The sequence below is a fragment of the Macadamia integrifolia genome, chromosome 7 (assembly GCF_013358625.1).
Source record: "Macadamia integrifolia cultivar HAES 741 chromosome 7, SCU_Mint_v3, whole genome shotgun sequence".
Taxonomy (NCBI): Eukaryota; Viridiplantae; Streptophyta; class Magnoliopsida; order Proteales; family Proteaceae; genus Macadamia; species Macadamia integrifolia.
This window is the reverse complement of record NC_056563.1, coordinates 20,121,702-20,138,420: the sequence shown is the minus strand read 5'-3', so window position 1 is coordinate 20,138,420 and position 16,719 is coordinate 20,121,702. Positions and strand designations below refer to the sequence as shown.

General features: G+C 37.7%; 1 protein-coding gene across 1 annotated transcript; it reads right to left on the bottom strand.

Moving 5' to 3' along the window:
• Positions 1–84: 84 nt before the first annotated feature.
• On the bottom strand, positions 85–6,852 carry LOC122083133 (cold-regulated 413 plasma membrane protein 2-like). The gene is made up of 4 exons (XM_042650831.1): positions 6,262–6,852; positions 4,821–4,928; positions 4,651–4,721; positions 85–452 (listed from the first exon to the last, which is right to left on the bottom strand). Exons 1-4 carry the CDS (start codon positions 6,435–6,437, stop codon positions 199–201), a joined length of 609 nt encoding a protein of 202 aa, XP_042506765.1. The 5' UTR covers positions 6,438–6,852; the 3' UTR covers positions 85–198.
• Positions 6,853–16,719: the final 9,867 nt, after the last annotated feature.

Here is a 16,719-nt window from a genome sequence, read left to right as displayed (position 1 = left end):
TTTTTTTTTTAAACTGAACCTGCACCATAGTGATGCTGGGTACAAATGTTACGCAGTGTCTTTGCTCACAAAGGGACCGATATGAAATAATTAAGGGCAAGAAAACATAAACACTAGCCCACTTTAGCAAATGACACAAAAGATATGTTTGCTCATGCGGCAAAGCTGAGTATAATCCACAGCTGCATGTGAGAGAGCCTACAGGATATAGAGTACCAAGGCCCAAACAGGGTAGACCAGCAAAATGATAATCCCCAATGTATTGGAGATACCATGGGTCCGTGTGAAGGAATTCCTGAACCCACCAGATGCACGGATGTGCTCTTGTAACAGATAACACCCAATGGCAAGACATATCAGAAGGCAGACCCAACTGTTCCTCAGGGTGTGCGCGAAGAAGCTTGGAGCCACAACCAGGAGAAGAATCAATGATCCAGGCATCTCCAGCCAGTCTGCACCGACCCACCATGCATATTCATCATCAATAAACAGGATGAGCATCAAAATGCTATCCTAGCTAAAATTAGTTCTCTGGGGGTTCCCCTATTGACTTATGAACATGTAAAACAGTGCACACATGTACTTTATGTGACTGAACTAATAGAGCCTTTCATTCTATGCATAGAGTATTTTATTTATAGAGAAGTTACTTATTTGTTGTTCGTGAATAAGATTTCCATAATAGCATTTCGAACCACCTAAAAGAGAGAAAGGCAAGAGGTGTGACAGAAAAGTGACGTGTCTGAGGCAGAGGCGGATGCAGTGAAATTTCGTCTAGGTATGCCTATACGTTAATTTTGTATATTCGTTCATTTATTTTTTCTAATATATTCTTGCATATCAAGATAACAGGAAGAAAACTTATACACAAGAATCAAGGAAATATGGTTCAAAGTTAAGTGACAATCCAAACATAGTCAAATAAAGCCTAAAGGTTTTATAAGTCTCAGTCCCTGATTGTTGTCATGCAAAGTATTGATTTCAATATTCAAAATGAGAGGAAAGGACAAAGGATCGTACAGAAACTGCATAAGAACAAAACAGCAAATGTAACTTAGGGACTGAAACTCAACAAGTTCCAGTTAGAAGTAACTCGTGCGGTCGTGCCAAATATACAGACCACACAAGCATCTGCAAAAATATATAGCCACAGGGAGCCAAAGAAGGTATAAGGTTACATTCACAAGGGATGAGGTGGATGTCCCATTGACAAGAACCTGAGTGGGAGGGATCAACCACTGTGAGTAGACCATATGCTTGCTTCATGTATTCACAGTACAAGAAGGGAAAATCATGATACAACCAATAAATGGAGACCCTAGATAAATGCTTCTGGAATTTCCGAATTAAAATCTCTGATAAAACAAAGGAGGAAAAAAAAAAAATTAAGTTATTATAGTCCTAAAGACAGAATATGGTTTTCTGTCTGCAAAGATGCATTTAAACAATGCAAAGAATAGATAAAGAAAAAGACCCAGAAATCAAACTCTCACACGAAAGAGTGGTCTCATTTATACCTGTTCTAAGAACGGAGCCAAAGAAGGTATAAGGTTACATTCACAAGGAATGAGGTGGATGTCCCATTGACAAGAACCTGAGTGGGAGGGATCAACCACTGTGAGTAGACCATATGCTTGCTTCATGTATTCACAGTACAAGAAGGGAAAATCATGATACAACCAATAAATGGAGACCCTAGATAAATGCTTCTGGAATTTCCGAATTAAAATCTCTGATAAAACAAAGGAGGAAAAAAAAAAAAATTAAGTTCTTATAGTCCTAAAGACAGAATATGGTTTTCTGTCTGCAAAGATGCATTTAAACAATGCAAAGAATAGATAAAGAAAAAGACCCAGAAATCAAACTCTCACACGAAAGAGTGGTCTCATTTATACCTGTTCTAAGAACGGATGACAGACCGCTAGAGATATAAAGGACATAATGGACACTGATCTTATGAGAATAAGAAATACTATTACAACAATATCAAGAAATACTGCCATGAAATTGAACAATGTTAAAAGGTTCAGGCTGCCAGGGAAAATGCCCAGGTTCGGTTCTTGAGGGAGACCACTTTATGCAAAAAGGCCAAAGGTTAGGACTGACACCAAACTCATCCATCAAGACCCTGCATAGGCGGGACCAGCACTGGATAATGGCCCTTTTTAATTTGAATGAGATTGATACATGGGCATCTAAGCCTATTGCAATAGTTATTCTTAGTAACTTGTAGTCTATTGCCCTGTTCAAAAGAGTTGGAAAGAAAAAAAGAAAAAATAGGTGCTCGTTATTGTATCAGTCCAGCAGGGTCATATTTGTATTTTAGTGTTGAAAAGAAAATAATAAATTTCCAGCAGTGTCGGTACAATAACTGTTTTGAATTAGTAGGGTATTCTGGTAAGTTCTGTTCTTTGAAGGTATTTCTGTTATTAAACCTCTTTAATAGATGTGATTGACACTCATGCAAGGGTATACTTTCTATTCAGCTGAATCTATGTGGACTTAAATTGGAGTTTTTGGTTCAAAGTTCAAACTTAGAGAGTTAGTCTTAGAGTAGGGCTTTAGTAATAGTCCTGATACACATCATGGCCATTGGTTAGGATTCACTAACCTCCCCACATATATATTTCCCCTTCAGTAGTTTAATTGGTTCACTAACTTTCTAAATTCTCAAACACATTCTGTATAGGATTTAAACAGGCTTAGTTACTAATATTTTAAACCATTGTGAGCCCTATAAAAAGGCATCGGGTACTCCCATGGCAGTTATGGTGTAGGTTGTTTATTCATGAAATTAAATTTTCTTCTTTTATTAAAATATTCATGAAATTGAAGTTTACTTAGCCCTATTGTTCTACTCTTGTGGTTGCTTGCCTAGGGTTATTCAATTATAGCATTAGTGGTTGCTGTATCAAACCCTATGTGAGCTGTTCATAACCCACCAATGACTTTCTATTTTCCCTGTAATACAATTTCCATCATTTTATCTTACTATTAACCCATGGTTTCACCAGTCCTGAAAGGATCAATCAAGAACAAGTTCTCATGGTCGCTAATTTCCAGAGTTATTGTTGTTGTTGAAAGGTAGTCTATTCTTCCTTCTAGACTTCTACTCTCTATTTGAAACTTATAACTGAATTCCATTACCAGCAATGGTTCGCTGATTCTCTACGACTAAAACCCATCACCTGCACTCCCTCCATCCTCATCGTTTCTAAATTAACCCATCACATTCACTCAAATTCTGTACTTGACACCTAATCCAGGTGTGCTTCTGCAGCTATTTTTTTCCAATTTATTCTCAATCCAAACCCAAATTCCCAGTCCAGAAATCCTAGTTTCAGACTTGTGCAATGTTGCTCACAAAAGAGAGTTTTTTTTTTTTTTCTTTCTGGATAGGCACCCTTGCCCATTTGGTTTGGCATGGTGCTTTTACTCCTCGTTCAACTGATTTGACTGATGGCTAACACCTCCTACATCACAGATGCTGGTTATCAACAAATCAATTAATTCTACCTAGCACACTTGGTAGCATGTGGTGCGTGGAAGTCCATTGCTACCAGGAGGTATTCAGAAGAGAAGTTAATCAGCTAAGAAATGAGAGATATTTTAGCTGCAGTTTGTAAGGAATATTAGGGGTCTATTATGGAATATTCTCTAAAAAGGAAAAGCTTCAAAGTTAATATTTTGCAAATTCTAGGATGTTTCGTACAGTCTCCATAGTCCATACAGGTTTTGGATAGCATTTTTATACGGAACCGTATTTGTTAGGAGTAACATTACCATCATGACGAAGATTAGATTATATAAATAGGTCATGCTAAGCTACAAGGGACAGTAACGTGGTGCAAATCCCTCTTTAATAGGGTCCTAAGAGGGTGGATTGAGGTGGGTCCTAAACTTGTGCCATTTATTAATTTTTTGGCTGCTTCGCCCCCAGCCCGCCAAACCATGTCTTCGCTAGCAGCCTGAGTTTTTACCAGCACCAAGCAATAGTTTGTCATATACATAGTTACATGCACATATACATAAATATATGTCCACATGACTCAATCATTGGAAACTTTTCAATGTCATGGTGTTGCAAGGGGGGGGGGGTGGTATTCAGTTTCATCATACAATATGACAGTGGAAATCTTTTAGCTGCAGAAGGCTCTAGAGGAAACACTACCCATTTGCCATGACTGAATAGCTAACTCCCATTGGAAGATCAAGGGTGATAAGTCATAGGAAAAGGCACATTTTATTTATAGACACATCCATCCAATGAATTATTGTACAACTCATGATCCAAAACTTAATATGGAATGTTCTATAACCTAAATGTTAAAGTATAATCCATATATTGGCCCAGTGAAAGCCAAAGAAATTCCCAGGTGCAGAAAACTGACACTTGCTCACCTGAATTGCAGTTTAAAGATAAGAGCAGAGCCCAAATCTGATGGCAACCAGGGTTAGGCTTTACTTCTCACCTAGTGGGCTTGGTAGCAAACTAAATGTGCCAGTTATGGATTGAGGGCAAAGACATTTTGCACCCTACATATCTTTGTTAACAAAAAGAATATAACTAGGAAGTTTGAATGTGTACTTTCACCTGTGTTGGAAGACACATGATCAATCAAGATTGTTAGAAAGACAAGAATCAAGTACCTGGAAAGTGCCGTGGGAAGAAAAGCCGTAACACAACTGCAATAAAGGCAATCCATTTTCCAACCTCCCCCCTGCACCATAACCAAATTGAATTAGTTTATATGGAAAAGATAAAAGAAGAAAAAAAAATATGGAAAGAACAAAAGTGAACTAACTTTAAGGATGATCACCTGAAGAAGTTGAACAATACTGAAGGAAGACTGAAGAAAATATATGGAACTAAAAGTGAAGTCAGCATGTTCGTCCTCCAGTTTGTTCGATCCAATACCAACAGATAACTGCATTAAGAATATGAAAGAATGCTGTGAACAACCAAAGATAGCTAGCTCTTTAAGAGGAAGTAAATATGCTCTACAGCATATGGACCCACACCAGAGTTAAAACTTGCAGTAGTATTATGCCGAAGTTCTCATATGATGCTTTTCAGTGACTAATTAAGTAGTTGTCTATCAATTGACACAGACAGCTTATAAATAAAATCCTTCTGTAATACATAAGAAACTAAAGCTGTAAGATCCTCTCTTCTCCCTTTAGAAGGCTCTTCCAGAACAGACAAGCAGTGAAATATTTAGCTTCCCAAATCAATTAGCTCTTTTTCTGACACTCATTTCTTAGCAATAATAAAAACTTTCTCCATATCTAAATCTAGAAACAACACTAAGCATTTTCTTGTAATGCAAGTGCAATACTCTGGCAGCAAACAAGAAATGGAATACAGCTTCCACGCAAAGTCCATGCCAAAACAATTGATAATCATATGTAGGCAAATAACATTCAAAAGGGCTTGTTAATTAGCAGAATCCATTCATCCATAAAAAGTAATAGCAAGATATAGGAAATCCACCCAGAAAATTGAACAGAACTTCATGATCATATATAATGAAATCCATGTGCTTGTGAATGGCGGTCGTGACTCTTTGTTTCACAGGAGAGAATAAATTATTAACGATACCAGTGATCGTGATTTAAAATGCAAAACTCTAATTCTGGACTTCTTTGAGTTGATATAACAATTATAGCAGATATTAGGTGATATTCAGGTACATCTAATCAATTTATAACTGCTAAATGCCTTAACTTGTCTGATCTCACAAAAAAGCAACAGAATGCTGCAAAGTTCTAGCATTTTCCATGCCAACAAGATTACTGGCTACAATAGTTCATTCCAAAAGGACAGCTCTCCAAAACTACATTCCTCGAGCTGATGGGGCTAATAAGAATAGGAGCCATATTGTTTGCTTAACAAGCCATTTACACAACTCTCTGAAATCTAAGAATTATGAATTAAGAACATCCAAAATCATATTGCAGGCTACAGTATAATATAATCAAGATGATCAAACAAGTTCATTATCAGGAAATAATGATTCAGAAGAATGATGAGACAAAAAGGACTCCATCTCGATATCTAAATTCACAACTAAAAAACATAAATTCATCAAATTATCTTGAAGAACACAAAACCAGAGTAACTTAAATCTTCCCATGAACAGGTATCACAAAAATAATAAAACACCAAGAAAAGGCAAGAACACTTAAAATTAAGTAATTCAACTTAGCAAGAAGAAGGCATTCTCGAGAGAGAGAGAGAGAGAGAGAGACAGAAGTTACATCGCAGCAAAGGAAGCCAGCCATTCAAGAAAGGAAGTCCCAAAACCTAGGCCTCCCAACTTCACAGCATGAGTGGCGAGATTCTTCGCGGCATTGCCGAGATCCTTCAGATCGGAATGGATCAATTCACTCGTGGCTGGATCAGTTCTCATGAGCAGATATCCCATCCTCCCCATTGTTCAGATACAAAAGGGAAAAACGAAAGAGGTAGCAAAATACAGAACCAGAATTTGTAGTTGCAGGGTAGAATCTGAGAGAGACAGAGGAAACAAAGAAACGGAGAAAACAGAGTCTGATCCTCGACAGCCCGACCTATCCGCTTTTCTTCTGGAAATGATTTGGGTTCTACTCTCGCGAAGACTGCTTACTGATTTGTAAAGAGAGAGAGAGAGAACTGAGTCAGACACTGTAGCGAGTGTAACGGGGAACCAGAGCAGCTACCATTTTCAAAGCAGACATTTACTGAATAAGCACGACACGTGGATGCTTCATGGGAAAACCATGCTCTGTGCGTCACCGGAGTTTATCCTGATTGGCGTGGATTATGCAAAACCATTGGTTTCTTCGTCCGAGGTGCTGATGCCTAAAATCCTGACTACAACGCATTCATATTAAAGTTGTCCTGATCTTATCCCTCTATCTCATTCCAACTCATATGTAGTATATACGTATGCGGAGGATAATGTCTATTTTGTACAATAGTTATAAATTTATTATACATTTCCATATGAGTTATATTTAGAGAATTACTAGTGATGAAACTTAATGGGATTTAATGATGACGGCAATCCCTGGAAATCTTGCAATAAATGTTTAAACATACGGATGTTTAGTGTTCTATTAAATATCACAATAAAAAAAAAGGTAATTTATAGCACCACCCCTGGAGAATGTTACTATTATAGAAACACCCTTCTGTTTTATCAAATTAGACTCAGACCCTTTACCATTAGTTACTGTCAAGAAATATACCTCATATGCTAATAATGTCAGCTACTATATTTTATTTTAGAGAAAATTATAATGCCACCCCTGAACTTTGGTTTGTAATCAATGTCATCCCATGTACTTTTTGAAATAATAAAGACACCCCCTATTAATTTAAAAAATATCAAATCCATCCCTGTTTAGTTAAAGAATAACTGTTAGTTTTTTCATTAAATACCCAAAACACCCTCATTCAATGTGACATTACTAACCTACCCTTTGCCCCTTATTCTAAACCATCTCCTTCTATTCCACACCTTGGGCTTCTTATTTGGGTAGCCAAAACCTACAACTATCGGTTCTCCAGCATTTTGTGTGTACCCGTCCCCTCCGACGAAGGTTCGCGCTACCCATTTCCTTCGGCAAAGGTTCACGGCTACATGGAATGAAGATGGTCTGGTCTGGCTCACATGGAACAATTTACATCAAGAAAAGAGAAGGCCTTGGGCTCTATTATGCCTGTTGATGCCTCCATTGATGGACTTTCTGTCCTCCTTGGCGCTACAATCGAGAGTTGTCTCACCTTAGCCAACCTCGTTAATGGCGACAAGGACCAGACGGGATAAAAATTTTAGTTCCTTGATCATAATACCCTCCACTCCAAATTCAAAATCACACTCATTCTGCCATTGCACTTTTAATCCCTCACTTGGGTAGTTTCGGAAATACGGCCTGAAGTGGTCCATCTCTCACAGACTTTCCCTGAAGAGGAAAAGCCATTACAGTTGCACTATAACCATTACGGCATTACCCCATTTGAGGAGCAACAGAAAAACATCTTTTCCAACATTAAACGACAATGTCTTAAGATCAAACCCTGCGTATAATCAGTTTCAGAGATAATGGAGAAATGGGTTTTGAGTGAGGAAGAGGAAGATCAAGTTGCAGACTTGCTTCAGCTGAGGGCACAGGACAAGGTTTATCAAACATTGTCATAACCTGGAAGTATTAATCCATTCATTTATGTGATGGAAAGAAAAAGAAGAACAGAGAGGAGTAAAGAGATAGAATCAAATAAAAAAGAAGTGGAGAAAGAATAACAGAAGAAAAGAAGGAAAAGAAAAAAAAAAAAAAATCTGTAGGACCAGGAGTGGTTAGTTGTTCTTCATTTCTCTCCTCAGAAGAAACCCACCTGGGTTGGGTTGAGATCATCACCATAATATGAAGGGAAATACTTATTTATTATCAAAAGCCAAGCCAGAGCAGACCATCTCCATTCCAGTTTCAAAGAGAAAAACTAGTGTTAATTCAAAATACCCATTTTACATTATCACGAACTTTCGCCGGAGGGAATGGGTAGCTGCAAGCCTTCGCCGGAGGGAGGGGTGCACAGGAAACGCTAGAGAACCGATAGTTTTAGGTTTTGGCTGTCCAAATAAGAAGCCCAAGGCGTGGAATAGAAGGAGATGATTTAAAAGAAGGGGCAAGGGTAAGACAGTAATGTCACCATGAGTGGGGGTGTCTTAGGCATTTAACAAAAAAACTAAGAGTCCGTTTGGTATCGTTTTTAAAAAACGTTTCTATTGTTTTTTCGTTTTATTGGAACAAAAAAAACGCAAAAAACTGTTTGGTACGCCGAGGCTTTATTTCAGTTTTTATGAAACAAAAATTATAAAAAAAAAAAAAAAGAAAATGGAACAAAAGTCGGAACTCCAAAAGCGAGTTCCGACAATGATGTTTCGTTTCAAAATCCCTAAAAAAAATACCGTTCTCGATAGCTGGAGCGAGAGGAATTATCTGCAGCTACTCTTCTCTCTTCTTCTCCTCTGTTCGCGTGACTCTTTTCTTCTCCTCTGTTCCCTTCTTTCTTCTTCTCTCTTCTTCTTCTGTTCTAACCGTTTTTCCTTCCTCTTCATTTCCTATAATCACAGATCAAACAGGAATGGGATTTAGGGCTTTTTCGAGTGATTAAGATAGAAATATATTCTGGGTTGAAGAAGATCAAGCTTCAATGTTTTAAGGAGAAATTTCAATCACACGCATAGCAGGTACAAGAAGGCTTCAAATATTCCCCGAATCGCTTTAAATAGGTAAATCGCATAGCAGGTAACAAAGGAGTTCGGCTGCGTTTGATCCCTGCTCTCCCTCAACTCTAATCTACACTACCTTCGTTTGACATCGATAGTGCGAACTGGGCTGGAAGAGTAAAGAAACCCTTGGAACCGACGATTTTGGTTAAACTCCTCTCAACATCGGTAGTGCGAACTCGGGTAGAACCCTTTTGGTGAAATCCCTGCTCTCCATCTCTCTTGCCTCTCAGATCTTCAAGGTACTGAAATCGTCTCCATTCTTTTGGTGAAATCCCTCTCAACAATTAAATGTTTCAGAATATTTCTACCATTTTTCAACCCTAGAACATCTGAAATTTCAATTTTTTTTTTCAACGCCACTACTGTAGGGACACTAGAAACACATTATCAAAACTGAAATTGTTTTTTGTTTGATTGATTATTGCTTTTTCAATTATGTTTGAATGCCATGTCTTGATGCTCTGTGTTCTACCCCCAACTGGTTTTGGTGATATGTTTGTTTGATTATTGCTTTTTGAATGCTTTGTGTTGATGCTCTGTTCCTGCTGAGTTCATAGATATTTCAATTGATAGATAATTGTTAGCAGATGCACAAACCCAAGATAATAGAAGTGATGTGGTTGTAGCTGCAAGCACAACCAACCAATTATGAAAACATGAAAAAGATGCATTGATAGGGGAAGGTGGGAACTAAAGACATAGGTCATAAGTATGATGTAGCTTACTGGAATATGAACATTTTTCTGCCCTTTGATTGGGCATGAGCAAACAAAAAAACTTTGACAAGTTCAGATTTCAAAGAACCATTTATCTTCAATTTCAGATTCTGACAAGTATCAAACAGTCCTATTATAAATAGGATTGCATCTAAGGATTTAAACCTGAAATCAAGTCTTTCTTGTTGTTATTATTATTATTATTTTTTTTGGATATGATATTATGCTGATTATACTAAACTAGAAAAATAACTTGTGCAATGGGTTTTTTTTCTTGTTCATGGTTTTTTTTTTCCCCCCACTTGAAGATGTCCCATTGCAAGTTATGTATTCAGATTCATCCTGTATAATAACCTAGTATGCTAACTTTGGGATTTTCCTATAATGTCTAGTTATTATGTCTGGAAGTAGTATCCCTGTTGTTAAATGGTCAGAACTTGAAACCAATGTTTTCATTGAGGCAATGAAAAAAACTGTAAAAAATGGTCACAAATCCTGTAATTCATTTAACAAAACTAGATGGGAGGCCATTACAAAGCAATTTCAGATGGCTTTAAATCGTACAGTTGGGAGAGAACAATTATGCAACAAGATGAACAAATTGAAATACGAGTACCAACAATTCAAGAGACTGCTTGACACAACTGGATTTGGGTGGAACTCAATGACAAAATCAGTCACAGTTGATGATGAGTCCATATGGGATAGGGCAATACAGGTACTATAGATCTCATTAGCTAGTTGAATTATTTCAAAATTAGATTACAATGAGTAGTACTTTATACTAGTGATACAATGACTGCTTATGCAGGAAAATCCAGGTTGGTTGAAATACAAGAAGAATGGACTAAACAACTGGTCAGATTTAAGCATGATATTTAGGGATGCCTATGCTAGAGGAAACTTAGGGGTTGACAGTGCTCAAGATTTGGATTACATCGAAGCTGATAATAGTGTTGATATTAAGCAAGTCTTTGAATCTCCTACTACCCTGGTGTATTTGGGCATGACTGACCCCTTCCATGAGGATACTCCTACTCCAACTCAGATCACCACAAGCGAAGTCTTGATAGGACACCCACGGGACGAAGAAAAAAGAGTGCCAATAAGGGAGATAGCCACGTGAAGGACTTGTATTTATCCATTAAAATTGACAAAGCATCCGGTACTTCCGTTACATTTCCTGTTTGTGGTGGTGAGGGTGCATCTCGTCCTCGAGATTTCAGTGTAAGTTCATGTGAGGCATTATTATCCTCCATACCGGATATGTCAAAGGAGACGTAATTGAAGGCCACCAGTTGTATGTGTGTTGATCCTAGTTGGAGGGAATTGTTTGTCTGTGCAGAACCTGTTAAGAGGACTTGGCTTTTAGATGATTTAGAGTAGTTTGTTTGATTCTACTGTTGGGATTAATTTTGATGGTTGTATTTGAATACTACTTTTGATAATTTTGGATTCAGGACAATACTTTCGATGATGGCTACTTGTGTTTTATTTCTGAATTTTTTTTTTTTTATATTGATGTGTGTAATGTTGAACATGTGTTTTGGGTATGCTAGCCAATATGTCAGATTGTTATGTTTTATAGTTATTTTTTTTTTTTTTTTTTTTGAAATTGAGAAGTAGTTGTCGATTTATTGTAGTTATGTCAAATGCATTATGTGAAACTTCTAGTGATGAAGAAGATATGATCATTCACATGGGAATGGAATTACTGAGTGAGGCTGTATATATTCGGGAACCATGTAGAGATTGTGTATTTTCAAGTGTTGTCATGATGCATAAGGTATTGAATGGACATGCCAACAGACGCTATAAAGAGTTTAGGATGGAACATCATGTCTTCCTCTACCTATGTGATTATGTTAGACATAGGGGTTGGTTGAAAGACACGACCAACATCCGAGTGGATGAATAGCTTGGAATGTTCCTGTGGATTATTGGGAAGGGTTCAAGTAAAAGGGACACCCAAAATTATTTCAACCACTCCGAAGAAACAATTAGTCGAACATTCAATGTTGTCTTGATTGCAATGCAACGCCTGGCTAAGGAGAAAATCATACCGCCAGATGTCAGTATGATACCGATAGAGATTGCACAGAACCTGAAATACTACCCTTTTTTCAAGGTAAATCTGTTAATATGATACATGTTTGTAATTAAATATATGAATATTTATATTCTTATATGTAGTGACCATTTAATTGTCACTATATGTCATAGCACTATATTAGCACCATAGGTGGTTCTCACATCCATGCGATAGTTCCAAGAGATGATCAAACTCAATATAGGAATCGGAAGGGGATCACAACTCAAAATGTGATGCATGCATGTTCATTTGACATGCGATTCACATATGTGTATGCGGGATGGGAAGGTAGTGCAAATAATTGTCGAGTACTTGAACAGGCAAAGAGTGATCCTCGATTGAGTTTTTCACATCCACCTCCAGGTATTAACTTTATACTAGTATATTAGATTTTCATTTGAATGTATACGTAATGTCTGTATATTATTTTTTGTCTGTAGGAAAGTATTATGTTGTCGACTCTGGGTATGCCAGCCAATCTGAATTTTTGACACCATTTAGGGCTGAGAGGTACCATCTATCAGACTACAAAGGGCGTAGAAGATCCCCAAGGATAACAAAAGAGTTGTTCAATTATAGACATTCATCATTTCGGAATGTCATTGAACGTACATTTGGGGTATTGAAGAACAAATTTCAAATTTTAAGGCTAATACACCAATTCCTAGTGAAAGCTCAGGCATCAATCATACTGGCATGTTGTGGGCTACACAATTATATTCAAGAAGAGTATATTGCTGATGCTGAATTCGTGGGGATGAGTGATGATTTAAAAGTTACAGAAGATGACTTGAATCAGCCACATGAAGATTTCGTTGATCATTCTATATCACAATCTAGTCAACGAAATAGGGCAAAAGAGATGAATGCCACTAGGCTAAGAATTAGAAATGCAATGGCTAGACAGCAAAGGATGTCAGAACTAATTAAAAACTAAAATCGATAACTATTTTGACAAAACTGAAAACCTAAATTGATGTTTCAAGTGATGTAGTACTTGTTTTATATTATGTTTATATATGTGGTACAAGTTGATATATTATTATGAATGTCATATATTTGGATGCTATATTAACTTCTTTGATATTTAAATTACTGTTACAGATGACTTCTTCTATGCCCCCACTCATAATAGCAAATTGTGAAATTTACGGGAAGAGTTATGGTAAATATACAACCAAATCGGGTAAAAATATTGGAAGAGAATTTTTCAAGTGTCAAGATTCATATAATTTTTTCATGTGGGTGGACCAACTACATCTATGTAGATGTGGTAAAAGTCAATGTAAAGTACGAACTGCAACGAAAGGTCCAAACAAGGGACAGTATTTTCTATGTTGCCCAAATTCAACTGGGATAATTTATTTCTATGATTGATCTATACCTATAGATAATTTTAATTTTTTTTTAATTCGATGTTAAATTTCAATGACCCTAATCACATCTATTATTTGATATAGGCTGATAACCGTGGATGTGGTATGTTTGTATGGTTGAAAGATGAAAGGGACATCAACATCATTATGTTCAGAAAGCTCAACATCAACATCATCCACACCACTGTCCATTTCGAACGAGTACATGAAAGGATATCTGAAAGGGACACTTAAAGGATTAGAGGACCAAACAAATAAGATGAAAGATATCCTCCATGCATTCAAGTCTTTAGACTTGGACAAAAGGGAAAATTTGAGAAATTATGTAATAATTAACTTGGACAAGGCATTGTTAGTTTTGTATTTTATTCATCCTTTTGAAACCATGTTTTTTTTAGTTGATATGTAATACTTTATTGTCCCAAAGGATTTGTATGTTTATAGTATTTTAATGTTATTTATGTAATTATTGACTTAAAAGAAAAGAAAAGAGAAAATAAAAATGTTTCTGCAACAAGCATTACCAAACAGCAAAACTGTCATTTTTTGTTTTGAAACTGTTCTAGAAACAGATTCACCAAACAGCCTTAAATCGTTTAAAAACGGCGTTTTGACACAGCAAGTGAAATTTTCGTTTTTGACACTAAACGGAGTTTCTGGAACAGAAATGATACCAAACGGAGCCTAACAGTTATTCCTTCACTTAACAAGGATGGATAACAACAGTGATGGATTTGGTGTGTCTTTGTTATTTCAAAAAGTATAGGGGGTGGCATTATAATTTTCTCTTTATTTATACCAAAATGCCCTTACTAACTGTGAAGTACCTAAAATGCCCATGTAATAAGTCTCACCCCAAATCATCTACACCCACAACCATGTCGGCTTCTCCATCCAGCTCACATTCTCTCAGGCAGCTCACATTCCCTGCATTTCAGGTGTACTCTCCGTCATCCCCGACAAGATCCGCCACCCACACCCCTCACTTTCTCAGCCACTCTAATGCTTCCGGTCTATGGCCTAGTTTTGATTACGCCGATGTATTATCATTGGAGTTTTGGATACGGGTATCATTCCTAAGAGCCCCAGCTTTTCTAAGACTAGGTTTTCCCCTGTACCCTCCACTTGGAAAGGTATCTGGCAAACCAGACCTGATTTCCTGGCTTGTACCAGGAAAATAATATGTGTCAAAGCTTTCTACAAAGGTTACAAAGCCTTCCTGAGAGAAGGAAGCCCCATCCAAGAGTTTTTTGAATCCAAGTCTCCCAGGGACACCGAAGGTCATGGCACCCATAATGCATCTTTGGCCGTTGGATATGCCATTGAAAATGACGGTTTCTTCAAAAAAGCGGTTAGAGAAATGAGAAGAATGGCCTTGAAGGCGAGAATAGCTACCTACAAGATTTGTTGGAAAATAGGCTGCTTCGACTCTGATATTCTTGCCGCCATGGATCAAGTTGTTGCCAACGGTGTCCATGTTATCTCTCCTTCCGTAGATAGTGTCATTTATGATTGTCACTACTATGATTCGATTGCCATTGAACCTTCGGGGCCTCCCAGAAAGGCGTGCTTGTTTTCTGCTCTGCTGGGAACTCTGGCCCTACTCCTTATACTACTATAAACATCGCCCCTTGGATTCTAACCATTGGTGCCTCCACCATATATTGGGAATACCTGGCCGACGTGGTTCTCGGAGATGGAAGTGTTTTCAACAGAGTCTCTCTTTACTTGGGGGATCCACTCAACAAATTGTATTTACCCCTTTTCTACGATGTCGACCTCGGTGGCAAATATTGCTGCCCTAAGGGACTCAATTCCTTCAAAGTAGTTGGGAAGATCATTGTCTGCAATTGTGGCCGTATCACGAGAGTGGAGAAAGGGAATATCGTCAAGAGCGCCGACGACGTAGGGATGATATTGGCAAACACCGCCGATTGTCTGGAAGAGCTCATCGTCGAATTTCATGTCATCCTTAGCAACCCCTCTACTTGATTTCTTCCCTCTGGTGTGTAGAACTCGCAGAGATGAAGAATCTCCAACTTGAATCACCCAAATCCGATTAAAATGATGGAGATATGACCATTTTGAAGTTAGAGCAATGAGATAGCCTGAAATAGAATCTTCGTAGGGGTGGCATAGGATACACCGGCGGTGCGCACAACAGGGGCGAAATCTGACTATAGATCTCATATAAAAGATCTTATAATCTAAACCGTCCGATTAAACCAACGGACAATAGATCCAAATCATTAGATTTGAATTTTGATGATGTCATCATGACGTAAGCGCTGATATCGTCAGAAGTGTTGTCGACCACAGATTGGCTACAACAGTGTATATTCCGGATCTATGTCGGCTTAACCCATAAAGGAGAATCATTTATAGACCATTACATTTGGATCTATAAGATCTACTTGATCCAGATCTAAGGGATTGGAATCTAAGCTTCGGTGATGATGCACATCACACACTAGTCAATGCAATATGGTGTAGCGCCAGACCATCATGTCTAATACACTCCACCAATGAGAAGCCTTGGATAAGCATCTTCAACGCAAGCTCTTGTACGAACCATCAGATCGGAATCTGACCGACGTGGCTCAATCTGAGCCGTGTATTAAGGATCCCTCTGATTCTCTTATATACACATAAGCCCCTACTTCTATAAACTTTAATGCCAAAAATCCCTTATCAACTCAGACCTTTAAAACCGTGAAATTACACAAAAGCCCCTGAAATTTCAAAATTAAAATCTAGAAAATCCACCCAACACCGAGAGCATCTGTTGATCTTCTAGTTCGGAATTTCGAACCGGCTTCACGGAAACACTTATAACTTTTTCATACAATATTCGATCATAATGAAACAAAGTGCGTTGGAACCGTAACTGGACGCTCTACGACTTTCCGGAAGACTTAATCATCTGACTCAATCATGTAAAAAGACCAAAATGCCCCTAGACCTTTCCAATGATGCATCTTTCTCATACAGAATCGAAACACGATGAAATCAGAACCGTTGGAAAGATTGGATTTTTTTCGTATTGTTACATGGAGAACACTTCCTTTAAAAAATCCATCTTCAATGCCGAAACTACCATTCACTGTCACAAATGCCATAACTTCTTCATACGATATTGGAATGTAATGAAATCAAATGCACTGGACTAGGTAAATTACAATCTATCTTTTTCATGAAGAACCGATCTTCCAAAAATGTTATTTTTATTATCGAAAATGCTCCCGAGTATAAATAGG